The sequence below is a fragment of the Rhinatrema bivittatum genome, chromosome 11 (genome assembly GCF_901001135.1).
Source record: "Rhinatrema bivittatum chromosome 11, aRhiBiv1.1, whole genome shotgun sequence".
In the NCBI taxonomy this organism is placed as follows: Eukaryota; Metazoa; Chordata; class Amphibia; order Gymnophiona; family Rhinatrematidae; genus Rhinatrema; species Rhinatrema bivittatum.
In genome coordinates this window covers 22,190,861-22,218,170 of record NC_042625.1, presented here as the reverse complement: position 1 = coordinate 22,218,170, position 27,310 = coordinate 22,190,861, and the positions used below count along the sequence as shown (strand labels likewise).

General features: G+C 50.1%; 1 protein-coding gene across 6 annotated transcripts in view; it reads left to right on the top strand.

The window, feature by feature from the left end:
• The window catches only part of RNF34 (ring finger protein 34), a 48,569-nt gene that overhangs the window by 10,672 nt on the left and 10,587 nt on the right, over positions 1-27,310 (top strand). For 5 of the 6 annotated variants that reach the window (XM_029619229.1, XM_029619224.1, XM_029619226.1 and 2 more), the window contains 2 exons: positions 20,697-20,898; positions 21,002-21,031. In XM_029619229.1, coding sequence (XP_029475089.1) covers positions 20,697-20,898; positions 21,002-21,031 — 232 coding nt within the window. The remainder of the gene's footprint in view (positions 1-20,696; positions 20,899-21,001; positions 21,032-27,310) is intronic. The other variant, XM_029619227.1, reaches the window with a different exon arrangement.

The following is a 27,310-nucleotide window of genomic DNA, read 5'->3' as shown; positions in this document are numbered from 1 at the left end:
TGACCCTCGTATAGCACTTGCCAGGCATGAAAACTTTCAAGTTCCTGATCAATAGATGTGCTAAGGTATAATCGGTCACTGTGTGGCTTCTCACTACTGCTAAACGTGAGCCAACAGTACTAATTTTTTTATATATTTTTTGTTTTGCAAATAAGTCTACTTATTTATAGCTTTTATCTTGAATGTGTCGGATTGAAAGATGACAGCCTCCAAGATGTGGAACAAGGTTCCGTTATTTATTCACCCAGAACCATACTGATTCACTTTCTGGAAAGGCATGGCTGTGAAACCAGATCGTCCTTCGGTCTGTTCATTAAGAAAGAACTAATGCTACAGCTACTCTTCTGATATTGTACCTGTTTAGTCTACTGAAATAGATTGTAATCTGCTTTGAGACCATGCTGGGAAAAAAGCAGAATATCAAAAGTTTGTGAATAAATCCTGTGTTCTCTGTACGTACCCAGATCAGTCCAGACCGCTGGGTTATGCCTCCCTTCCAGCAGATGGAGTCAGAGAAAAGCTGAAAAGCCACCTGTGATCCTTCAGTATCTCTGACTCCAGCAGATGAAAGAGAGCATAACCTACGGTCCTGATCCTTGGCAGATTATTCGTTACCTGGATTATCAGGTTTGATTTTGGGATATTTCTTTGACTAGATCAATCTGATTTCAAAATAAGTGAAAAAGGTTACATTAAAAAAAAAAAAAAAAAAGAATTTTCTGTCAGCGACTTGTGAGTGTCTGAAAGGGCAGGCAGGGCAAAGCCCTAATGCCATTCTTCCCCGGAGATAGTGGTGCTGCCCGGTGAGTTGGGGGAGTATTAATTGATGGGCCGGTCACTCTTTTCCCCCCCCCCTTTCTTTCCCAAAGACGAGATTTTTCCTCTGGAAGGTGCTGTTTCCATACAGGGAAGTCCTTTTTTCTTTGCCCATGTTGGCTGACTGTGTTTTACCAAAAAAAACACAAAACAAAAAAAAAAAAAACTACGATAGCAACCAGCGGTTCTTCAGCACTTGCCTGCTGTCTCTCCCGGGCCTCCGGAATGGGTGGAAGTTTTCACCCGGCTGCCTTCTTTTATTTCGCGTGCTCAAGATGCCGCGTGGTTCGTGCTGCGGGACTTGTGGGGAGCTCTCACGCGAAGGTCTGTGCTCCCGGTGTATTCCCGGGAGCGAGGGACCTTCGCAGAGGCCAAATTCGGAGCGGGGGGGCTCGCTGCCTCGATCGCACAGCTTGGGCAGCGATTCAGCGACCCGCAGGCAGAGGCCTGCCTCCTCCCCACGCGGCTCGGGAGCAGCGGTCATTTTGCTTGCTCAGAGTTCAGATGCTGTGCCCGGCTCAGAGGGAGAAGATCTCCTTCCTCTGTCTCCACCGGCTTTGAGCCCCCAACGGCCCAGTGATCGGCAGCCAGACACAGACCCTCCCTCCACTTTAAAGCGCCAGCACCCATTTTCGTCCCAATTTTGTTGCTCCAGCATAGGGCATATTTGGAAGCGGAGGCTGATTGGGAAGCACAGTGTCCGGCGCCAGCAAAGCAATTTAGGCCGGCTGTGGACATAGGGGGTACTGGACCTCGACTTCCTTCCTCTGTTCCATTTGGGGGGTTTCCTGGTCCCTCCATTCCCTTAAATCCAGCACCGCAGGACCCCTCCACGTTAGACTTGGGCGATGATGTTGATAGTGCCGCCCCGCTGGAGGGGGATGATCCACAGGTGCTCCGCTTGTTCTATAAGGAGGAACTGGATCAGTTAATCCCACATGTTCTTCAGGAGCTGGAAATCCCGGCTCTGCAGGTTATGTCTGATTCTTCTCTGGGGAATTCGGTGTTATTGGGACTTCACGATCCGCCTCAAACTTTCCCTTTTCATCTGAAGCTTTTCCAAATTCTAACCTGGGAATGGGATGCGCCGGAAGCCACCTTGTGAGTCAGCAGGGCCATGGAAAAGCTTTATCCGCTACCAGTTGAGACCTTGGACCTTCTTAAGGTTTCGAAGGTCGACTCTGCTGTTACAGCCATAGCTAAGCATACCACGATTCCCGTCACGGGAGGAGTAGCTCTTAAGGATCTTCAGGACAGAAAGCTGGAAATTTTGCTTAAGCAGATTTTTGAGGTGTCTGAACTGGGAGTGCAGGCCGCCGTTTGTAGCAGCCTTATGCAGAGGGTTACCCTCTGCTGGATTCAGCAGCTGCTCACATCCTAGGATCTCCCTCCAGGGAAGATGGAGCAGGCGAACCGCATGGAATTGGCGGTTGCCTATATGGCGGATGCGTTATACGATCTTCTCCTTACCTCTGCCCGTACCATGTCTTCGGTTTCCGCGAGGAGGCTGCTGTGGCTCCATAATTGGTCGGCTGATGCATCGTCTAAGTCTCAGTTAGGTTCCTTCCCTTTCAAGGGGAAGCTGTTGTTTGGCGACCATCTTGAACAACTTATTAAGGCCTTGGGGGACAACAAGGTTTACAAACTACCTGAGGACAAGCCCAGATCATCTCGGCCTTTCGGCACGTTCCGAGGTCATTTCCAAGGTCAATGTCTCTTCCGTTCGGCCTCGGCAAATGTCAGTATGGTCACAGGCATGGGCGCATTCCTTTCGTGGCAGGCGGCCTCCACGAGGTGGTTCCTCTCAAGGTTTCACCACTAACAAAACTTCCCAATGAAGGTGCGCCGGCCCATTCCTCTGTCCCGAGGGTAGGGGGATGGCGCTCCCTGTTTCATGAGGAATGGGTCAAAATCACGTCTGACCAATGGGTACTAGATATTATAGATCGCGGTTATGCTTTGGATTTTGCTCGGCCTCTTCGAGATCTGTTTCTTGTCTCCCGGCGGGCCACCAGCGAAATGTCAGGTGATTCTTCAAACCTTATCTCGGTTGAAGGACCTAGGAGCGATTGTCCCGGTTCCGCCAGACGAATGTCGGACCGGTTGCTACTCCATTTACTTAGTAGTCCCCAAGAAAGAGGGCTCGTTCCGCCCTATCTTGGATTTAAAGGAAGTCAACAAGGTGTTCCTCGGTTTCGAATGGAGACGTTGAGATCCGTCATTGTGGCCATCCACAAAGGCGAGTTTTTGGCCTCTTTGGATCTGACGGAAGCTTACCTTCACATAGGCATTCAAGCACACCATCAGACGTTCCTGAGGTTCATGATTCTGGGGGAGCACTACCAGTTTTGCGCTCTTCCGTTCGGTCTGGCGACGGCTCCCTGAGTCTTCACCAAAGTGATGGTAGTAGTCGCAGCCTGTCTTCAACGCGAGGGGATACTAGTGCATCCGTATCTGGACAACTGGCTCATTCGAGCAAAATCTGCGGAGCTTTGCGAGGTGGCGGTACAGTCTTTCTTACATAGTCTGCACTCGCTAGGCTGGATAGTCAATTATGCCAAAAGCCAACTGATCCCATCTCAAATACTGGAGTTTCTGGGAGCTCGTTTCGACACATTGGTGGGCAAGGTTTTCCTGCCTCGACTGAGGATGGAGAAGCTCATGGCTCAAGTTTGCCGTCTCTTGGCCCTCCCTTTGCCCACGGCATGGGTTTATTTACAAGTTCTTGGTTCTGTGGCATCTACCATGGAGATGGTTCCTTGGGCCTTTGCTTATATGAGGCCGTTGCAGAGGGCGTTACTTTCCCGTTGGGATCCCAAGTCTGAGGAGTTCCACCTGCCCTTGCCATTACTGGAGCCCGCCCAGGCCAGCCTGGATTGGTGGTTGGTATCGGATCACTTGCTTCGAGGGGTGGATCTCGAAAATCTACAGTGGCTAATCGTGACAACGGATGCCAGTCTCTCCGGGTGGGGGCAGTCTGTCACTCGAGCAGCACAGGGTCAGTGGACCTCTCTGCAATCCAAGTGGTCCATCAATTGGTTGGAAACTAGAGCAGTTCTTTAGTGCTACGCCACTTTCTTCCGTTAATTCGGCAGCGTGCGGTCCAAATTCTCTGGCAACGCCACCACCGTGGCTTACATAAACCGGCAAGGAGGAACAAGGAGTCGGCTGGTAGCCTCCAAGGCAGACAAGCTAATGTCCTGGGCGGAACGTCATCTGGCTCGCATAGCGGCATCTCACAAGCTTGAGTGGATAACGACCAGGTGGATTTTCTCAGTCGTCAACGACTAGATCCCGGCGAATGGGAACTGTTCGAGGAGGCGATGCAGCTCGTGAGGCGCCGTTGGGGGACTCCTCTGCTGGATTTGATGGCGACTCGCCTGAATACAAAAGCGGCTTGTTTTTTCAGCCGCAGGTGAGAGCTTGGGTCGGAAGGGGAGGATGGCCACCCGACGTTCTCCTCTGTGTTCCCTCCCTGGCCGTTGGTGGGAAAGGTTTTAAGGCAAATAGGCCCACCGGGGGCTGGTCATCCTATCCTGGTGGCTCCGGAGTGGCCGCGGAGGCCTTGGTTTGCAGACCTGATCAACCTCGCGATCGAGGGCCCCTTACGTCTGGGCCATCTACAGAATTTGTGAGACAGGGTCCCATATTTTTCGATCAGGCGGCTCGCTTTTGTCTCGCAGCTTGGCTTATGAGAGGAGGCAATTGAGACAGGCTATCCGGAGGCAGTGATTTCCACCCTACTTCTACTTCCCTCACCTGTGTTCTAGTGTGGAAAGTGTTCGATTCTTGGTGCAGCGGCTTGAAGGTGTCCCCGCGGCATGCCTCTATTGTCCACATTCTTGCCTTTTTGCAGGACAGGCTGAAGAAAGGTTTGGCGTACAGTTCGCACCGGGTCCAGGTGTTGGCGTTAGGCTGTTTGAGAGGTAAGATTGATGGTTCTTCTATAGCAGGACATCCGGATGTAGTCCGTTTTTTGAAGGGGGCCCAGTACGCGTGATATGTCCCTCGTGGAGTTTGAATTTGCTTCTCCGTGGGCTTTGCGGTTCTCCTTTCGAACCTCTCAAACGGGCAACATTAAAAGATTTAACACACAAGACGGTTTTTCTTGTGGCTATTTGTTTGGCTAGGTGAGTTTCTGAGCTTCAAGCGTTGTCATGTAGAGAACCGTTCTTGTGAATCTCAGACTCTGGAGTTTCGCTTTGGACGGTACCTTCCTTTTTGCCAAAAGTGGTTTCAGCTTTTCATGTCAACCAGAATGTTGAGTTGCCAGCCTTTCCAGACGTGGCTCGGACTTCTGCTCAGGACCGGGATCTGAGGAGATTGGATGTTCGCTGGATTCTTTTGAGGTACCTGGAGGTGACTAATCTTTTTCACTTATCTGACCATCTGTTTGTCTTATGGAGCGGTCCTAAGAAGGGGGTGTAAGGCTTCCAAGACTACTATTGCCTTCTGGTTGAAAGAGGCTATTGCCTCGGCTTATATATGTCGCGGGCGGCAAGTACCAGATGGTCTTAAAGCGCATTCCATCAGGTCGCACGCGGCTTCCTGGGCAGAAAGCCAATGTATGTCGCCTCAAGAGATTTGCAGGGCGGCCACTTGGAAATCTTTGCACACATTTGCTAAGCATTACCGTTTGGACGTCCGGGATCCACAAATGGATACTTTTGGCAGCAGTGTACTTCGAGTGGGACTCTCCGGGTCCCACCCCTCTTAGGGCAGCTTGGGTACATCCCAGCAGTCTGGCCTGATCCTGGTAAGTACAGGGAAAGGAAAATTGGTTCTTACCTGCTAATTTTCATTCCTGTAGTACCAAGGATCAGTCCAGACGCCCGCACATGGCTATATATGGAGAGTCCGCTCGGCTATTTATGGTTTTTCTCTTTTGCAGAATTTTTCGAAGATTGTACACCACCACTACAATGTGGATGTTTTTTCACATGTTCTGGGGGTTTTTTTTTTTTTTTTTAGAGATTAAGCTTTCGATTGATCTAGTCATTGGTTGTTAAATTTACTTCATTCTGCATTGATATTGATTATACTGAAGGATCGTAGGTAGAACACCAGGTTATATAGGGGGTGCTTTGCAGCTTTTCTCTGACTCCATCTGCTGGAAGGGAGGCATAACCCAGCGGTCATGGACTGATCCTTGGTACTACAGGAACGAAAATTAGCAGGTAAGAACCAATTTTCCTTTACATAATGTAAACTGCAAATGCAGTGTTTAATACATCCATGAGGCAGCAACATAAACATGAGATCTGTGCAAACAGAAGACTCCCTCCCTGGTATCAGTAGATAGATACCACCCTTATTTAACAGCATAACAATCCCCAAATAGCATAACTGTAGCACGCAGTTAGTTCATATTCACACATAATGTGACACAAAAGCACCATTTCAGTGATAAGTCTGAACCAGGATTTCGGGATCCCTGATATTTTGTGGCATTGATTTGCTGACCACTAATCCTGATTGGCCATCCTTGTCCGTGAAGGGGGTTCAATTTCTGAAGGAATATTTTCTCTTATTGATACATTCGCTCGCTTTGTGTGCTTTTTGCTGAATGCAGTAAAAGACTATTCTGCTTGAGAGAGTTCATTTGCATGTGCTTTTGTGCAGAGATAGTAACTGGTGTGATTATAAGGTCTGTGATGGAAAGAATGCATAGTGACACAGTTTAGATGAGCATTGAGGAACTATTGAAAAAGTGTGTGCCTAGCTGATTCTTAGGTGTGTTTCTGGTAGCAAGGTCAGTTGTTTATGGACAGACTTTTGCATCCGATTTAGGATCTGCAATTTTATAAGACTCTTTATATACCCAGTGATGTCATTGTAATTCAGAAGGAATTCTGGCTGAATTGGCTAAAGCTTGCAGCAACTGAGCTGTGGAGCTTGACCTTGTAGCATGATCTGCAGGAGTCTGGTTGGACCCTAATGCCACTGCTCTGGCTGTATTGATGATCTAATGCATTCAGTGGTGTTGCTTACATAATGCAGAACTTGCTTGTATATGTAACCCAGCACTTCCTTACCTTCCTTTGTAAAAGTTGACTGTGTCGGGTTGAATGTCCATTTTGCTTAGTATCTCTGCTGTCAATACTGCTCCACATAGTTTTAATCTTGGAATAGTGTAGTTAGGCTGCAGGGCTAACTTGGCACTATATTGTGCATACTATTGTGATGCTATGGCTTTCACGGAGGCATCTGATAAATAACAGACCTCTCTGTATTGAGCTGTTTATGGCACTGCTCAGAGCCTTGCAGGAAGTCTGCACACTTCCTTTCCTTTCCCATCCCTTATGCCCTGAAGAAGCACTTTGCTTGTATGGTGATTGGAGCTACAAACCCAAATGGCTGGCGTGGGCTACTCACTGCTGACAGGTCACCACGTTGGCTTTATGCTTTTTTCCTGACTTGACACCTGGAATGTCTATTCTTTTTGAGGTCCCAGGTTCATCCAAGGTGATGCTGAGTCTTACGGTTAACATGTCTTGTGTTCTTCTCAGTAGGTCAATAACTTCTTCCTCTGTAGGCATAGACTTAAGTCTATCATTCATATATGAAGTGTTTTGTTTTGTTTTTCCTACAACCTTTCTGACATCTGGACCATATGCCTTTTCTTCTTCCTGTGCTGTCCAGAGTGCATAGGAGGCTGCACAGGTGGACTGTATGCGAGGATCTCATTGCTGATGTTACTGTTGCAGTGCCACAGGACCCTTAAGTAATTTTGGTTCCCTGTACGTACCCCGATCAGTCCAGACTCCTGGGTTATTCATCCCTGCCAGCAGATGGAGACAGAGAGAGTTTCACTGACACTGCCTCATCAACCCCAGTGCCACCTGCAGTTCCTCAGTATTCCCCTCCCCAGGACTGTTCTTTTGAGCCTTCCTCCTGGGGGTTTCCTTTTTGGTGGCTGTTTTTCTGGAGGGTCCTACCCAGTCCGGTTGAGGCAGACAGGCTGGGGGTTGGCACCCTTCAGTGTGCCCGGGGAGGGGGGGGGGGTGCACATCTGGTTGTCCAGATCTCTCCCTTCATGAGACTGCTCTGGTGGCAGCAGGCTCCTAGGGGGTTTTTTGCTTTGGTTTATCCCCCTGTTTCTGAGACCACCGGTTTCTTTTTATTGCAGGGTTTAGGTCTGTTTTGGTTTTTTTTTTTTCTCTGGTAAAGTTCTTTAAAAAGAAAAAAAAAATCCAGGATAAAGTCAGACAAGCTCAGCGGGTGACTTCCTCCTCCTGTGCCGGTAAAATCGGTTCGGAGGGGGTCCTACTTGTTTTAATTTGCTTTTTTTTTTTTTTTGTGTGAGCCTCTGTCAGCCTCCCCTCGTCGGCACAGTTTCCCCTTCACCATCATGGCCTGTGGTACCGCATGTAGGGCATGAGGCTCGGCAAGGTCACGGCTCAATCGAGCCTGTTTCTGTACGGAGGACAGAGAAGGCTCTTCTGCAGCTCCTCAGCCCATGAAGCAGTGTCACGGCTCCGGCGACTGCAGCGCTATTTTAGATCGGGGCCCTGTCATAGGTGCTGCTTCTTCCTCAGCACGGGAACGGTGGCCAAATTGGATTTCGCGCAGCTGTTCCCACGCCGTCTGAGCATGGGGGAGGGGTTCTGGGGGAGGAGGAAGCTGCAATGTTGTCTGTTGCTGCTGTTTGCCCTGGGGGGGCTGGGGCAGTTAATGTTATCCCCAGAATTTGTGCTACTGCTCCATGATGTTTTTTTGGCTAGTCAGCAGCCCAGGGGAGCAGCGGGGGCAACTTCTATCCTGGGGGCTGGTTCCACTCCAGCCCCGGTCGTTAGGCCCTGTTTCATTCCAGAGTGGACACTGGTCAGGCTCCCAGATTACCAGGGGCGCAGGCAGGTCCAGTTAATCCGGTGATATGAGCCTTGGACGACCCGGGGTGCTTTCCTCCCAGTCAGAGGACTCAAAGGAGGTCCATTTGTTTAAAAGAGAGGAATTGGATGTCGTGCTCCAGTTACTTTTCAAGTGTTAGGAGTTAAGATGCCCCAGGGCAACACGGATTTGGAGGGGGCGGACCCTGTCCTGGATGGGGTGAGGGGTCTCCCAGTTTTCTTCCCATTCCATAAATCAGTTTGGAAGATGGTGGACGCAGAATGGGGGATGCCCGATGCTGCTCGGACTATGGGGAAGCTTTATTCCCTTCCAGAGGAGGACTTAGAATTTTTTGCGCTCCCTCAGGTAGATGCGGTGGTGTCGGTGGTTACCAGGACTACTGTTCTAGGTTCTGCAGCGCTGAAAGATATGCAGGATTGCAAGTCAGAGGTCCACCTCAAGCGGAGTTTTGAGATCTCCGCTTTAGGGTTGCGGGCAGTGATTTGTTCCAGCTTCATGCTGCGTGTGTTCCTCCGCTGGATGCGGCAGATGCAGGAGCACCTTCCCGAAGCGGGGGAACACGCAGACAGTGCTAAGCACATCGAGGAGGCTGTTGCTTTCGGTGCGGATGCCCTTTATGATTTGGTCCCTACCTCCTCTAGAGCTATAGCTTCAGCTGTGGCAGCCAGAAGACTACTCTGGTTGGATAACTGGTCAGCAGATGTCTCCTCAAAGGTGCAGTTGGGCTCCTTGCTTTGAAAGGTCACCTTTTTGTGTGGTGAAGACATCGAGCAGCTGATTCAATCTCTGAGATAACACACCGCTCCAGTTACCTGAGGATAAACCTAAAGCCAAAAGCTTTTTTCAGACCAGGTCTCTCTTTCAGTCACTATTCCATCTATTTTGTGGGCCCGAAGAAGGAGGGCACATTGCGTCCCATACGCGATTTGAAGAAGGTGTAGCTGGGTTCAAAAAAGGTTTGGATAAGTTCTTGGAGGAGAAGTCCATTAACTGCTATTAATCAAGTTTACTTAGGGAATAGCAACTGCTATTAATTGCATCAGTAACATGGGATCTTCTTAGTGTTTGGGTAATTGCCAGGTTCTTGTAGCCTGGTTTTGGCCTCTGTTGGAAACAGGATGCTGGGCTTGATGGACCCTTGGTCTGACCCAGCATGGCAATTTCTTGTGTTCTTAAGGTGAATGCCGCTCTCAAGATTCCCCGCTTCAGGATGGTGAAAGCGGCGGTTCGCAAGGGGGAGTTTCTGGCTTATCTGGATCTCACAGAGGTCTATCTGCACATCCAATCCATCTGGACTCTCAACATTTTCTTCGATTCATGGTCCTGGGGCAGCATTTTCAATTTCGAGCCCTTCCTTTCGGACTGGCCACAGCGCCACACACCTCCACCAAAGTGATGGTGGTGTTGGTGGCGGCACTTCGGAAGGAAGGGGTCTTGGTGCACCCATACCTGAATGACTGCCTTATCAGGGCAAAATCAGAAACTCTGTCTTCAGTCGGTCAGCAGAGTGCTTGGTTCTTCAGTCCTTTGGCTGGGTAGTGAAAATCGCAAAGTCATTTGACCCCGACTTAGTCCTTGGAGTACTTGGGCACTCGCTTCAACACTCGGGTTGGCAGGGTGTTTCTTTCGGAGGAACAGTTACTCAATCTGCAGAATCAGATTCGCCGGTTGTTGCAGATTCCCAGAGTGTGGGATTATTTACAAGTTCTAGGCTCCATGACTTCAACCTTGGAATTGGTTCCGTGGGCATTTTTCCATATGAGGCCGTTGCAAAGGGCGCTTTTGGCGAGGTGGAAGTTGATCTCCGAGGAATTTCACTTGCCGTTACCTCTCGAGGGAGTGGCCAGAGACAGTCTTAACTTGGTGGCTTCAGACTCCTAATCTCCTTCATGGGATGGACCTCGAAGTTCCGGACTGGGTGATAGTTACTACCGATGCCAGTCTCTCTGGCTGGGGAGTGGTTTGTCAGCATCATTCAGTCCAGGGTATCTGGTCTGCGAGAAAATCTGCATGGTCTATCAACTGTTTGGAAACCAGGGCAGTCTATCTCGCCTTGAGGGAGTTCTTGCCGTTAGTGAAAGGGCGCTCTGTGAGGATTCTTTCTGACAAATCAACAACAGTGGCATATATCACTCGGCAGGGCGGCACCAAGAGTCTGGCAGTAGCTCTGGAGGCGCGAGTCTTAATGCGTTGGGCAGAGTCCCACCTCGAGGGGATAGCTGTGTCTCACATAGCCAGGGTCGACAATGTTCAAGCGGATTTCCTAAGTCAGTTGGAGCCAGGCAAGTGGGAATTGTCAGAGGCCGCGATGCAGCTCATCTGGAGGCATTGGGGAGTGCTCCTTACGTGGATTTAATGGCAACTCGGCAGAATGCCAAAGCGTTTTGATTCTTCAGTCGAAGGCGACAGCACAGGGCCAAGGGCATCGACACTCTAGCCCTTCCTTGGCTTCAGGGAGTCCTACTGTATGTGTGTGTCCCCCCACCCCCCGGCTGTTAGTGGGCAAGGTTTTGCGTCGCATAGAGAAGTATCATGGAGAAGTAATATTGGTCACTCCGGAGTGGCCGCAGTGTCCATGGTTTGCGGATCTCATCAACTTAGCAGTGGATAGGCTGATTCGTTTTGGTCATCTGAACGGCCTTCTTTGTCAGGGTCCCATATTTTCAGACCAGGCCGCCCACTTTTGTCTAGCAGTTTGGTTTTTGAGTGGCAGAGGTTGAGGCGTAAAGGTTATCTGGAATCTGTGGTCACCACCTTATTGCAAGCCAGAAGGCAGTCCTCTAACCTGGCTTACATTAGAGTATGGAAGGTGTTCAAGGCCTGGTGTGCTGCTCATGATGTCTGCGCTCTCCAGGCCTTCTCCGATTTATTTTGTCACTTGCAAGACTTTCACTAAAGGATTATCTCCTAGCTCCCTGAGGGTTCAAGTGGCAGCCTTGGGATGCCTGCATGGCAAGATCGAGGATTCCGTTATTTCAGCTCATCCGGATGTGTTCAGGTTTCTCAGAGGAACAAGGAATTTGTGGCCTCCGCTCAGGAGAGTTTGTCTATCCTGGAACCTTAATTTGGTCCTCAGATGTGTGTGCGTCGCTTTTGAGCCTCTACGGAAAGCGATGCTGAAAGACTTCACACTCAAAGTAGTTTTTCTAGTAGCAATCTGCTCTGCTAGGCAGAGTTGCAAGCTTAGTCCTGTTGGGATCGTTTCCTTCAAATTTCGGATTCGAGGATTTCGTTGAGAACGGTGCCTTTGTTTTTGCCTAAGGTGGTTTCCGCCTTCCATGTGAATCAGACGATCAAACTTCCAGCCTTTCATCTGTAGATGCATCCGTTCCACACACAAAGGAACTCACAGCGCAATAGAGCCCGCCAAACATCTATCTTAAGGTGACGAATGATTTCAGGAGGTCCAACCACCTTTTTGTTTTGTGGAGCGGCGTGAAACAAGGTTTCAAAGTTTCTAAAGCTATTATTGCACGTTGGTTGAAGCTATTATTGCTTGTTGGTTCCACTTACATTACTGCCGGTCGGGAGATTCCAGAGGGTTTGCTTTCTCATTTTACGCATTCGTAGGCGACCTCCTGGGCGGAGGCGCAGCTAGGGTCTCCTCAAGAGATTTGCAGAGCAGCGACTTGGAAGTGCTGCATACTTTTGGATGTGGGAGATTGAGGTTCTTTCCTTTTGGTGAGTGTGTTAGGGTGGGACCTGGAGAGTCCCATTTGCCAAAGTTAGGGGGCTTTGGTACATCCCAGGAGTCCGGACTGATCCAGGTATGTACAAAGAAAGAAAAAAAATTGGTTCTTACCTGTTAATTTTTGTTCCTGTAGTACCACGGATCAGTCCAGAACCTGCCTGTTTTTCTGTGAGGTGGAGAGTCGCCTGCTCAGCTCTACATTTGTCTTAAGAATTCAGATGTTTTGAAACAGTTTTCATAGTTTGGTATTATGTTTGGCTTACATGTTTTTACGTAAGATTTTTCTACTTTATGCTTGGGTACTGATCTAAACTGTGGCACTGGGGTTTGAGGCAGTGTCAGTGAAACTTTCTCCATCTGCTAGCAGGGATGAATAACCCAGGAGTCTGGACTGATCCTTGGTACTACAGGAACAAAAATTAGCAAATAAGAACCAATTTTCCTTTGTCATCTCAGATGACAAAACCAAACCAGCATCATTCAAACCCTGTCACCTTTCATCTTGCTGTAAAGTAGTAACCTTAGAGTTAGTTACCAATGTTATAAGCCCAGAACCACTGCATCATGGCAGAACATATGCTCACTTAGCTGTAAGTGCTACCGTTTCACATGCCCAACAAAATCAATGTGGAGGGAAGCTTGCTGGAGCGAGACCTTCCGAAAGCCAGCGCTCAGGAAATCCTATAATAGAAGCAGAGTCTTGAGAACTTAAATGAAGTTGTCACAGTAGTCCGGCTCTTCCAGCGCACATCAAAAGCTGTGCATTTGAGCCTACCTCTCTATAGCAAGCACAGCCCCTACCAGGGCATGTGCTGAAGACCACCTGCATTGGCACATGCCTCTTTTTTATAGTAAGAAGCAGCAATGAATCTACAAAAAGTCCACTCAGAGGCAAAGGAGCAAAAGGGTGCTGCACATGCAAAGCTGAACTGGAATTATGGATCCCTCAGCTGGAGAAGCCAAGTGCTCACGTCGGTCTTCTGCTCTTGGCCCTGGCAGTATGTCTGAAATGGGCCATAGCTGTGGGCCTGGCTGTAGACATAGCTGCTGTTGCACTATTCTGCCCTTGCCACAAGTCAAACTGCACAACTAATCGAGATAGCTAAATGTTTATTCAGTTCAGACTCAGGTAGATTCTTTAACATCATAAACCATTAATTAACAATATATAACTGGAAAAACAGGTCTTACTGGAGGATGAAATGGAAATGTGAGTAACTGAAAAATGTCTGAATGGTTCATCTGTGTCAGATGGACTGAGGCCATCTTTTGAATATTCAGCTGAGGCAGGTAAATAAACAATGCTTTCTGTGGGGTCTTGGATATAGGCAGCAGGAGCTGCAGGTTTAACTGACAGACAAGCATCTGTTTTATACGCAGCAGCTCTCTGGAAGAGCTCCCAGAATACCCTGCCTCTCAGCTTGGATCTGACAAATCAAAGTAAACTGCAAATGCAATGTCTTAATACAACCACTAAGTGGCAACATAACCCATGGTAAAACCTGTACATACAGAACAGAAACTATAATTACTTACCCAATTTGTCTATTAATCTAACAAATAGTCATGCATAATCTGAAATGGATCTCCATGTGTTCTGTTGGAAGACTGGCTTCCTGCTCCCTTCGTCTAATATGAACAAATCATTCCTGCTTTTGGTCCCCTCCAGCTTAAATCTTTAACTGGCCAGATAAGAAAATTGGTTTTTACCTGCTAATTTTCGTTCATATAGTACCACGGATCAGTCCAGACTGCTGGGTCTTCCTACCCTCCAGCAGATGGAGACAGAGAGAAACTTGAAGAGCACCCCCTCTTAAACCGGTGTGCCACCTGCATCTCTTCATTACCAAAGCAGAAATACGTAATTAAACAATGATCAGATCAAGCAAGGACAAGAAGACAACCAATCAAATTATGTATATGTGATAACCAGGATAAAGAGAAGTAATCTTCTGCAGCACTTAGGAAATCAGACTGAAATTGCTGTGAATAGAAAACGAGCAGACTATCGAAAAATACTGACTACTCCCCCCCCCCCCCCCCCTCCCCCCAATGGGAGGGCATCCGGATTGATCCGTGGTACTACAGGATCGAAAATTAGCAGGTAAGAACAAATTTTCCTTTTTCCTGTACGTACCTGGATCAGTCCAGACTGCTGGTATGTACCAAAGGTTTTCTATCTGGGGTGGGACCTTGAGAGTCCTGCTCGAATGAAATTGCTTCTAAAACAGTTGACGTCTGGTGCTTGGACGTCCAAACAGAAGTCTCTGCACACTTTTGCCAGACACTACCAAGTTGCCACTTTGCAAATTTCTTGCAGTGAGACCAACTGGCACTCTGCCCTGGAAGCAGCTTGCGACCAGATCAAATGTGCTTTTAACCCCTCCGGAACAGGCCATCCGTAACAAATATAAGCGGAAGCAATGGCCTCTTTCAAACAATAGGATATGGTCGCTTTTGACGCTTTATGACTTTTAGCGCCACTCCATAGAACAAAAAGATGATCCGAAAGGCATTAGTGACTTCAAGGTAACGCAAGAGGACTCTCGTGTCTCTCGTGTCTCAATTCTCTAGCCTGAGGGGCATCCGGTTCGATATTAGGAAAGGCCAGAAGTTCCATTACTGATTTAAGTGGAAAGCTGAGACAACCTTTGGAAGAAAGGATGGAACCGTTCTAAGCGAGATCCCAGAATCAGAAATCCATAAAAGAGGTTCTCTACAAGAGAGGGTTTGAATCTCAGATACCCTCCTAGCTGAGCAGATAGCCACCAAAAACACAGTCTTGAGAGTTAAATCCTTTGAGGTGGCCTTTTTGAGGGGTTCAAAAGGAGGTTCACATAAGATCCTGAGTACCAAATTAAGAATCCACAACGGATGGACTGGAGGATTCAAATGCTTTGCCCCTTGAAGGAAATATACCCCATCAAGATGCACTGCCAGGGCTGCACCATCAATCATGCCTCTCAGGCATTCCAAGGCCGCTACCTGCACCCGGCGGGAATTAAATGACAACCCTTTGCTGAAGCCTTTCTGTAAGAATGCCAGAATCTGTACCACCGAGGACTTACAAGGAAAAACTCCCTGCTTTCGACACCAAGATTCGGAGACCTTCCACATCCTGATGTAAGTTAGAGAAGTAGAGGTCTTCCAAGCCTGCAGTAGGATGGCAAGGACATCCTCAGGATAACCTCTTTTCCTTAAATGTTTCCTTTCATAAGCCAGGCTGCTAGACAAAAGTGATCCACCTGGTCGAAAAATATAGGACATTGACGCAGTAGGTTTAGAAGATAACTCAGGCGCAGGGGACAGTCCACTGCAAGGTTGATTAGGTCCGCGAACCATGGTTGCCGAGGCCACTCTGGAGCCTCTAGGATTACCTTCCCTGGGTGAACTTCTGTTTGCCCTTAAATCTTGCTTATCAGAGGCCATGGAGGAAACACGTAGGGGCCAAGGGAGCACTATGGCATCGTCCACCCCCCCGCACCGTGCTCTCTTCTGCGATTGAAGAAACATGGTGCCTTGGCATTCTTTTGAGTCTCCATCAAATCCAGATGAGGAGCACCCCACCTGCGAGAGATGAGGGTCATTGCGTTCAAGGAGGGCTCCCATTCGCTGGGGTCTAGCCTTTGGCGGCTCAGAAAATCCGCCTGCACATTGTCGATCCCCACTACGTATGATGCCACCCAGGCCATCAGCATCTCTGCTTCCAAGGCTACTGGACAACTTTTGGTTCCTCCTTGATGGTTGATGAAGGCTACTATCGTCGCAGTGTCAGACAAACCTTGCATTGCCCAGTTGCGGACAAGAGGAAGAAAATTCTGCAATGCCAAGCACACCGCTCTAATTTCTAGACAACTAATGGACCACTGCGCTTCCTTCTGCAACCACTGGCCTTAGGCCGAATGAGATTGGCACTCTGCTACCCAACTGGAGAGGCTGGCATCTGTGGTTACTATCTCCCACTGAGGCACCTCTAGGTCCACCCCTCACCTCAAGTGGTCGTTGGCAAGCCACCAGCCAAGGTTGGACCTGGCGGACTCTGTGAGTAGTAAGGGAATCTGAAATTCCTCAGACATCTGATCCCAGTGGGAGAGTAAAACTCTCTGTAAAGGTCTCATATGAGCAAATGCCCATGGGACCAATTCCAGAGTGGACGCCTTGGAACCAAGAACCTGAAAGTAGTCCCAGATTCTGGGTACAGGTGCTGCCAAGAGGTGTTGAACTTGTCCTCAGCTTGGTGATCCGTTCCTCCATGAGGAAAACTTTGCCCACTCGGGTATTGAACCGTGCTCCCAAGTCCAGGACCTGAGAAGGAAGAAGATGGATCTTGGACTGATTGATGATCCAACCAAGGGACCACAGACGGTATAAGACTTTGTGTACTGCATGCCTGCAGAATTCTTCCAATTTTTGCTCAAATGAGCCAGTCGTCCAGGTACGGGTGAACTAGTACCCCCTCCTTCCTGAGAGCTGCTGCCACCACTAACATCACCTAGGTGAAGGTGCAGGGAGCTGTAGCTAAACCAAATGGGAGGGCACGGAACTGAAAATGCATTCAAAGGACCATGAATCGGAAAAACCTTTGATCCTTGTGGATCCCAATGTGCAGATATGCTTCTGTTAGATCTAGGGAAGCCAAGAACTCTCTGTTGCGCACCGCCACAATGATAGAGTGTAGGGTCTCCATTTGAAAGTGCAGTACTTTGAGGGCCTTGCTCACTTTCTTGAGGTCCAGAATCATACGGAAAGAGCTTTCCTTTTTTTGGCACCACAAAATAGATGGAGTAACGCCCATCCTCCACTCATCTGGGAGAACAGGAATGATGGCCCTGAGGCATTCCAGCCTGTAGAGGGTTTGATGGACAATCTGCTGCTTCGGTGAACCGCAGGGAGAAATCAGAAACAGGTCTCAGAGGCCGAGCAAATTCTAAAGCATAAGTGTTCTGTGATGTTTAGAACCCACTGGTCCGATGTTACATAAGAACATGCCATGCTGGGTCAGACCAAGGGTCCATCAAGCCCAGCATCCTGTTTCCAACAGTGGCCAATCCAGGCCATAAGAACCTGGCAAGCACCCAAAAACTAAGTCTATTCCGTGTTACCGTTGCTAGTAAGAGCAGTGGCTATTTTCTAAGTCTACTTAATAGCAGTTAATGGACTTCTCCAAGAACTTATGCGGTCCTTTTTTTAAACACAGCTAAACTAACTGCACTAACCACATCCTCTGGCAACAAATTCCAGAGTTTAATTGTGCATTGAGTGAAAAAGAACTTTCTCCTATTAGTTTTAAATGTGCCACATGCTAACTTCATGGAGTGCCCCCTAGTCTTTCTATTATCCGAAAGAGTAAATAACCATTACCTGTTCTAGACCTCTCATGATTTTAAAGACCTCTATCATATCTCACCTCAGCCATCTCTCATCTAAGCTGAACAGTCCTAACCTCTTTAGTCTTTCCTCATAGGGGAGCTGTTCCATCCCCTTTATCATTTTGGTAGCCCTTCTCCATCGCAATTATATCTTTTTTTGAGATGCGGCGACCAGAATTGTACACAGTATTCAAGGTGCGGTCTCACCAAGGAGCGATACAGAGGCATTATGACACTTTCCGTTTTATTCACCATTCCCTGTTATCTTGACCCACTCCTTGTAAAACAGGGACAGCCATCCGCCGATGAATGAGGTGGAGGAATGGGTCGGCCTTAACTCATTGAGAGGATTTGGGCCCCGAGACCCCTGATTGACCCCGTCGTGGTTCGGTCTGCATCCGCGAAAGGAGTGGGACCAGGATTGAGACCTCCCTGAGGTTTGCCTCTGGCCCGGTGGAGGCGCCCTGCTCTGCCAGAAGCATCTCTGATCCCAAAAACGAGTGGGTAGGAAGAAAACCTCTAGCCCCCTTAGGCTTGTCCTCAGGAAGCTTATGCACCTTGTTGTTGCCCAGAGACTTCATCAGTTGCTCCAAGTCCTCACCAAAAAGGAATTTGCCCTTAAAGGGGAGCGCCCCAAGCTAAGACTTCGAGGAACCATCAGCAGTTGCTTAACCACAGGAGCCTCCTCGCTGATACCGTGGACACCATAGTCCTGGACGAGGTATGGAGGAGGTCGTATAAGGCAGTGGTCCCCAACCCTCTCCTGGGGGGCCCACCAGCCAGTTGGGTTTTTAGGATATCCACAATGAATATGCATGAGAGAAAATGTGCATGCATTGCCTCCATAACATGCAAATTTTTCTCTCATGCATATTCATTGTGGATATCCTGAAAACCCGACTGGCTGGTGGGCCCCCAGGACAGGGTTGGGGACCACTGGTATAAGGCATTAGCACCATAAGCTGCCACCGCCTTTAAGTGCTCTGCCTGCTCATACTCCTGCTGGGGGGGGGGGGGGGGGGAGAGATCCTTGGAACTCGGGAGCTGCTGTACCCACCTCAGGCTCGCTCAAAGCATGAAGCTGCTCCAGACTGAGGCCCTAATGCCGAGGGCCGAAACCTCGAAGATTCTTTTGAGATGGTCTTTGAGCTTTTTAGCCTGTAGATCCTTAAGAGCCGCTGCTCCTGCCACTGGAATAGTTTGTCCTTTTCGTCCACCTTTGGAACCTTCAAACGTTTCAAGGTCTCCTCGGGCAAGGGATAGAGCTCGTCCATAGCTCGGCCCACACACAAGCCTGACTCTGAAGTGCCCCACTCCTGGACCATTAGTTGTTGAACCATCTGATGGAACGGGAACGTCCTGGCTGGATCCCACAACCTGGCCCAAATGGGGTCCACTGTGTCCTGGCCTGGGTCATCCTGGAGGAGCGCAATACCCAGTTCTGCTAGGACATGGTGGAATCAGAGAGTCTAGCTCATCCCTCTGAAATAAGCGAACAACCTTCACGTTGTCGCCATCCAAAGGCAAGGCCTTCTCCGGTTCCTTGTCCTGAGCAATCCCAGTGAAGAGGGGGGAGCCAAGGGAGTGTCAGGGCCTGGGTGCCCCAGGGGGACAAGTATTCCCTCGAAGTGAGGGGGCCCCAGATCTTTCGGATCCTAGCAGCCCCCTGCGGCTCCAGTCATCTGGGGACCTTCCGGGAGGTGGGGGGGGGGGGGGGGCCTTCAACCTGCCTGTGCACTGATGCTTCACCCTGCTCGTCAGATAAGCTTTGTGCATCAATAGCACAAAGTCAGCAGTAAAGACAGGCTGGCCCCTAGCATCCCCAACCAGGGGGTCAAGGTAGTCATCGGAGAAATCTTGAAACGAGCCCTGAGAGTCGGGGCTCAAGTCAGCAGGAGAGAGGTGAGGTGGGAGCAAAAGTATTTAAAATGGTCACCGTTCCCGCACTTAGCTGTTGCTCCCCTCGCCACACCTGATGTCCCTCCCCACTAGGGAAGCATCGGGAACACAGCCGAAGACGTGGCCTTGACGAACCCACAGCCACCGACCGTGCAGATGAAAAGAACAGCTGCGCGGCTAAGCAAAAGAGAGGCTCCCGGCTCGCTTTGTTTTTTGTTTTGGTTTTTTTTAACGGAGAAACAAAAAGGTAGCTTTACCGGAGGTATGCAGGCTTCTCCGGGATCTGGGGTGAAGAAAGGGGAGGGACCGGACCACTGGTAATCACCCCTGGCACCTCACTGGAACAAGGAGCAGGCAGGGTATCCAACCCTTGCTCCGGGTATACCTGCTGCCAGGTGGGATGGTCCCACAGGACCTGCCAAGCCCCTGGGAGGATTTACCACGACTTGCTGGCCTGCTTGATCTGGAACTTCCACCTCTGTTCAGAACTGCAGGTTTTGCACCACCTCCATCTGATGGAGACAGAAGAGAAATAGGTGGCACGCCTGTTTAAGAGGGGGTGCTCTTCAAGTTTTTCTATTCTGCTGGAGGGGAGGCAAAACCCAGCAGTCTGGACTGATCCGGGTACGTACAGGGAACGGGGATTAGCAACTCCAGTCCTGGAGTGCCACAAACAGGGCTGGTTTTCAGGATATCTACAAAGAATATGCATATGGTATATTTGTTTCCACCGTCTCTATTGTATGCAGATATTTCTCATGTATATTTGTGGATGTCCTGAAAAACCAGACCTGTTTCGGCACTTCCGGATCGGCCTTGCCTACCCTTGAGAGAGATCCTCTCTGCTTTTCCTTGCAGCAAGTAGAAAACTCGAAAGAGCAACGTGTGCGTTTATTTTAAATCCTCTTAATGTACTGTTACTGTTAACATAACTGCTGTTGACTGATAAGGAACTTGGTAGTCCAACTGCTTCTGCATTACACAAACCTTATGTGAGCTCTGCTCCTCCTCTTCCCCACCGTGCATGGACTTGTATTCACTTCTAACTGCTGCCAAAATGTTTGTTTCAGACCCCTGGGCTGTCGAGAAAACGAGCCAGGGCATCGCTATCTGACTTGTCTACTCTCGAGGAGATTGAAAACTTGACAGTTCGGCAGCTGAAAGAAATCCTGGCCCGTAACTTTGTCAACTATTCTGGATGCTGTGAAAAGTGGGAATTGGTAGAGAAAGTAAACAGACTGTACAGAGAAACGGAAGAGAATCGCAAGTCGTGTAGGTTGGGCTTTTCTTTCCCCTCTTTGGAAGTTCTGCTTATGCCTCTTCAGGTTGGCAGATTCATAACTTTTCTCTCTCAATCTCTCTTTTAATCCTCCAGTGGAACATCTGGACAGTGGTGCTATAATAGGTTAGTAGACCTTTAAATTAAAATGCATGTGCCCTGTGGCAGCTGCTCTGTCGGTCGTCTGTCTGCTCTTCTTTGTCACACTGCTTCCCTTGCTGAGTTGGTATAAACAAGTAAACGGTTTTGGTCCATATCTTTTTTTTTTTTTTTTCTCTCGTGCATTCTGCACGCACTAAAATAATAATGGCAACGATTTGCCATTGCAGTCTGGTATACCAAGCTTGTACGTGGTTTTTTGTTTTTTTTTGTTATATATTGTAAACTTTCTGGTTGCTAAATAGCCTCAGGCATGCTATTGCCATGAGTTACATTGGCCTAGTCCATGCCTGCTTGTTCCTTGAAGAAATATCTTACCTTCTACTAAACTACTCTAAAGCCCAATAGAATTCACAAACATCGGGAATACCACAATGCTGTGTAAAGTGCGGTTTCATCTTACACTCCTGGAGCAGGGGCTGGGGTGGGGGGGGGTGTAGGCAAACTTATTAAAACTAGAAATAGGGAAGGTAAAGTCCATAGCTCTGGCTGCAACATGGCGTGCACGTTGCAAGGGTTAGTGCCCTCGGGTCCAGAGAGGGATGGAAGAATGCAGCTGTTACTGTGGCAGCTTCCACTGGCCAAGGAGCTGTCAGGCCGGAGAAGGCTACCCGAGCCACTTGTACATGCTGTGCAGGGGCATGGAGGAAAAGTCCATAAACCATTATTTCTCAGCATTCAGACAGGTTAATCCACAACCAGTGGGGTCATGCACCTCTACCAGCAGCTGGAGCCGGATGTCATGGTATTACCCCTGCAGTGACATCAGCCTGCCAGTATTCTCCAGCTCCAGCAGATGGTGGACGTGCATCTCCCTACTGAGGACTAATCATTCACTGCTGCTCCTTACGTGCTACCTTACGTTCCCTGTACGTACCAGGATCAGTGCAGACTGTGGGTTGTCTCCCCCTTCCAGCAGATGGAGTCAGAGCAAAGCTGAGAAGGCGGACCCTTATTACTAAGAGCACCCTCTGTATTCCTCTGACTCCAGCAGATGCGGGTCTCACCTACGGTTCCCTACTCAGCTTAGGAAGGATAGTTGTTTAATTTATAGCTTTCTCTTCTATTTTGTTGGATGGATCTGGTTCTTTAAAAAAAAAAAAAAGAATAATAAAGAGAAGTTGAGGAGAGTTGCCTCTGGCACTTGGGTCTAAGCTTGCAGGCAGGACTCTTGTCAGGGACTGGCCTCTCTCTGTATCTTTTCTATCTCCTGTTACCTGTCTCGTTTGGGGTAAGTGTAGTTTTGATTTTTCAGCTTCTTCTGCTGCCTGGGGTGTAAGCTGGTGGTCCAGCCTCTCCCCCATTTTGCCAACCCGCTGCCTGAGAGGCCGTTCTTCCTCAGCAGCAGTCTTTGTTCGTCAGAGATGCGACATTCTTCTGACAGAGGGAAAAAAAAAAAAGACACAACGAAGGAGAGCTTGGTCGCGTACCTGCTCTCTGGGGTCGAGTGTTTGGTTGGAGAAGCAGTGTGGTTTCCCAGCTGCAGGCAGCCTTCGGAGGTGTTCCCTGCTCTTGCCTCCATGCCACGCGATGCTCCGCATGCGGAGAGCTGGCCTCCCGGATGTCTCGGGAGGGTCTTTGTGCTGGGTGCCTCCCAGGTGGGGAGGGCACCTTGAGGCCGGAGGGGCGCACTGTTTCACGCCGTAGTGTTGAAGGGCCAGCCCTGTTCCCATCCGAAGCGGGAACTGCAGCCATCTTGGATTTCTCTGATGACGCCTCTGTGCATTCTAGCGCTGATCCGGCCCTTGCGCAGGCTCCCTCGCCCCCGGTTCTTACCCTGGTGGACTTGCCAGATGGGGACCTGCCTCAGGGGGATTTTCCTGCTCTGCCCCCTCCTCCCCCTGGGCCATTTTCGACGGACTTCATTTTGTTGATGCACAGTACCTCTCTGGCTCGGCTGAGCCAGCAGCAGTAGGATCCGGCTTTGCCCTCTCCCCCATCGAAAGTCCCTCGGGTTGAGGAGTCCCGGGGGGGGGGGGGGGCTGAGTGTCTCTACCGGGTCGGCTGTGACCCCCTCATGCTCTCGGGTGCGGGTGGTCTCGCAGCACCCTCTACCGGCCCCCCCTCCTCCTCCTTGGGACCCCTTTGTGGACCCGGATCTGGATGAAACAGCTCCGCAGGTAGAGGGCAATGATCCCAGGGTTCTTCGGCTTTTTCAACTAGATGAATTGGACCATCTTATTCCTCACGTCCTGGAGGAATTGGATGTCGACCCTCCACAGGAGTCTCCTGAGCCCACTACCACTTCCAAGAAGGGGGATCAGGTCCTGGCAGGGCTCCGTCCGCCTGCTAAGACGTTTCCATTCCACCCTAGCCTCCTACAATTATTAACAAAAGAATGGGACATCCCTGAGGGTCGGCAGGGCCATGGACAAGCTGTACCCACTCCCGGAGCAGTACCTGGAGCTCCTCAAGGTTCCTCGAGTGGACTCCGCGGTGACTGCTGTCACGAAGAGGACTACCATCCCTGTCATGGGAGGTGCCGCCTTGCGGGATTTGCAAGACCGAAAGCTCGAGCTTTATTTAAAGCGGGTTTTTGAGGTATCCACTCTGGGTGTCCGAGCGGCAGTCTGTAGTTCTTTGATGCAATGGGCAGGGTTAAGGTGGGTCCAGCAATTGCTTAGTACCCAGGACCTTCCCTTGGCAGAGGCACAGCAAGCGGAGGGCCTGGAGGCGGTTATCTCATATGGGGCGGATGCCTTATATGATCTTCTCAGGTTGTTAGCGCAGTCCATGGTGTCCGTGGTTTCGGCGAGGCGTCTCCTTTGGCTGCAAAACTGGTCCGCGGATTCTTCATCTAAGGCTCAGCTGGGCTGTCTTCCTTTCAAAGGGAAACTACTGTTTGGGGATGAACTGGACCAGCTGATTAAGTCGCTGGGCGACAATAAGGTGCATAAGCTGCCGGAAGACCGTCCTCACAGTTCCAGGGTTTTCAGTTCCTCGCGCACCCGTTTCCAGGGACAGCAACGTTTCAGACAGTCTAGACCTCCGGCTCACAAGGCTACTTCTTCAAGATCGCAGTCTTGGTCTCGGTCCTTTCGCGGGCGGCGGCCCGCTCGCAATACCTTTGCCCAAGGTGCAGCCTCAAAATCCTCCCAATGAGGTATTGCCGGTCTGCTCTTCGACTCCCAGAATAGGGGGACGCCTTTCCCTCTTCCTTGGGGAGTGGGCCGAGATCACCTCGGATCGTTGGGTCTTGGATATTCTACAACACAGTTACGCTTTAGAATTTGCTCGGCCTCTTCGGGACCAGTTTGTCTTCTCCCCATGCGGTCCGTCCAGAAAACAGGAGGCTGTCCGCCAGACCCTCTATCACCTCCATACCCTTGGGGCCATCATTCCACTGCCTTAGCAGAATACGGGCATGGCCACTATTCCATCTACTTCGTGGTGCCAAAAAAAGAAGGGGTCCTTCCGGCCAATCTTGGACCTCAAGATGGTCAACAAGGCTTTCCGGATTCCTCACTTCCGGATGGAGTCCCTGTGGTCGGTGATAGCTGCAGTATGCCGCGGCGAGTTCCTTGCCTTGTTGGACTTGACATATTCCCATCCAGAAGAGCCATCAGCGCTTTGTGCGGTTCAAGATCTTGGGGCAGCATTATCAATTCCAGGCCCTGCCCTTCGGCCTTGCAACAGCACCTCGAACCTTCACCAAGATTATGGTGGTTGTAGCGGCGGCTCTGCGGAAGGAAGGAATCTTGGTCCACCCTTATCTCGACGACTGGCTCATCTTGGTGAAGTCCAGCGACCTATGTCAGCAAGTGATCGACAGGGTCCTGCATCTCCTTCAGTCGCTGGGCTGGGTGGTGAATTTTGCCAAGAGTCAGCTCACCCCGTAGCAGTCCCTCGATTTCTTGGGGACGCACTTCAATAACGCTGTGGGCAAGGTCTCTCTCAGAGTGGAGCGAGCGCTGGCTCTTCATTCGCAGTTACGACGTTTTCGGATCCTTCTGCCCCCCACCACCTGGGATTATCTGCAGCTTCTGGGTACCATGGCCTCCACGATAGATGTGGTGCCGTGGGCTCTGGCACATATGCGGCCCTTACAAAGAGCCTTGCTTTCTCACTGGAAGCCGATCTCCCAGGAATTTCAGGCTCCGCTACCGATTCCTCCATTTGTCAGCACCGTCTCTCGTGGTGGCTCAGTCTGGATCACCTGCTGCAGGGAGTGGACTTGGAAATCCCACAATGGATAGTCATCACTACGGATGCCAGTCTCACCGGCTGGGGTGCAGTGTGCGGACGGCTCTCTGCACAGGGACAATGGACGCCAGATCAAGTAGCCTGGCCGATCAACCATCTGGAGACGAGAGCTGTCCGTCTAGCACTCAAGCAGTTTCTCCCACAGATCCAGGGCTGAGCGGTTCGCATGCTCTCTGACAATGCCACAACGGTGGCTTATATCAACCGTCAGGGAGGGACCAGAATTCATCATGTGTCGCAGGAAACGGACAAGCTCCTTCTTTGGCCGGAGCTCCATCTCTCCCATCTAGCGGCCTCGCAAATTGTGGGAGTGGACAATGTACAAGCGGACTTCTTGAGTCAGCACATCGATCCCGGAGAATGGGAGCTGTCTGAGCTGACAACTTCCCTTCTCTTCAAGAGGTGGGGGTGTCCCCATCTGGACCTGATGGCCACTCACAGAAACGCGAAGGCTCCGTGCTTCTTCAGCCAATGAACATGGGGTGGAAGGCGTGGATGCCCTAGTCTTGCCGTGGCCGCGGCACGTCCTTCTTCTCTACGTATTTCCACCCTGGCCTCTGATGGGAAAGATACTCCGGAGGATCAAGTTGCACCAGGGGCCCGTCATCCTGGTGGTTCCGGAGTGGCCGCGTCACCTGTGGTTTGCAGACTCGATCAATCTAGCAGTGGACGGTCCATTGCTCCTGGGACATCTGCCGAACCTTCTGCGGCAGGGTCCTGTATTTTTCGACCAGGTAGAATGCTTTTGTCTTGCGGCCTGGCTTTTGAGAGGCGCAGACTAAGAAAGCGGGGGTATCATGAAGCGGTTAACTCTACCCTTCTGAAGGCTCGGAAGACTTTGACCTCGGCGGCCTATGTCCGGGTCTGGAAGGTCTTTGAAGCCTGGTGTGTATCTTCCAATATCTCGCCACGCCAGGCATCAATAGCCCAGGTCCTGGCTTTACTACAACGGGGGCTCGACATGGAACTGGCTTTCAATTTGCTGAGGGTTCAGGTGGCAGCTCTCGGGGCTCTCTTGCGTCTGGCAGGAGCTCCGCTGTCGTCACATCCAGATGTTGTTCGGTTCCTTAGAGGAGTGAAACATGTCAAGACACCAGTGCGCAGTTTATGTCCCTCCTGGAGCTTAAACTTGGTACTCCATATCCTGGGAGGTCCGCCTTTCGAACCCTTAAAGAGGGCCACTCTCAAAGACCTCACTTTGAAGACTGTGTTTCTAGTGTCTCTCTGTTCTGGCCGTCGGATCTCGGAGCTACAAGCCCTGTCGTGCAGGGAGCCCTTTCTCCGTATTACGGACTCGGGAGTCACATTGTCCACGATGCCTTCCTTTTTGCTGAAGGTGGTCTCTGCTTTTCATTTGAATCAATCGGTGGAGCTTCCATCTTTTTCTGACGAGGATTCCCCGCAACTGCGGCGGCTCGATGTTAAGCGCGTGCTCATGCGCTTATCTGGAAGTCACTAATGATTTTTGCCTGTCGGACCATCTATTTGTCCTCTGGAGTGGTCACAAGAAGGGTCACAAGGCTTCGAAGACCTCTATTGCCCGCTGGCTGAAGGAAGCCTTATCGGTCGCATACCTTGGTGCGGGCCAACAGCCTCCGGTGGGCATTAAGGCGCATTCTCTTCGAGCCCAAACAGCTTCCTGGGCAGAGATCCAGGCAGTGTTGCCGCAAGAGATTTGCAGAGCGGCGACCTGGAAGTCCCTGCATACATTTGCTCGGCACTATAGTTTGCATCTTCAGTCTCCGGATTTTGGTTCCTTTGGGGCTCAGGTCATCCGAGCTGGGCTTTCAGGGACCCACCTTACTTAGGGAAGGAAACGGTCTGGACTGATCCTGGTACGTACAGGGGAAAGAAAATTATTCCTTACCTGCTAATTTTCGTTCCTGTAGTACCATGGATCTGTCCAGACGCCCTCCCTTTGAATTTGGGGTTTTTTTGGGGAAGCTTATTGCAGCTCGTCTGTCTACTGTTTTTTCCTAGTCTTATCCGGTGGGTTTGTCTGACTAGGAGTTCATTCTGCAAGTTCCTTTCGTTAGTTGGCTG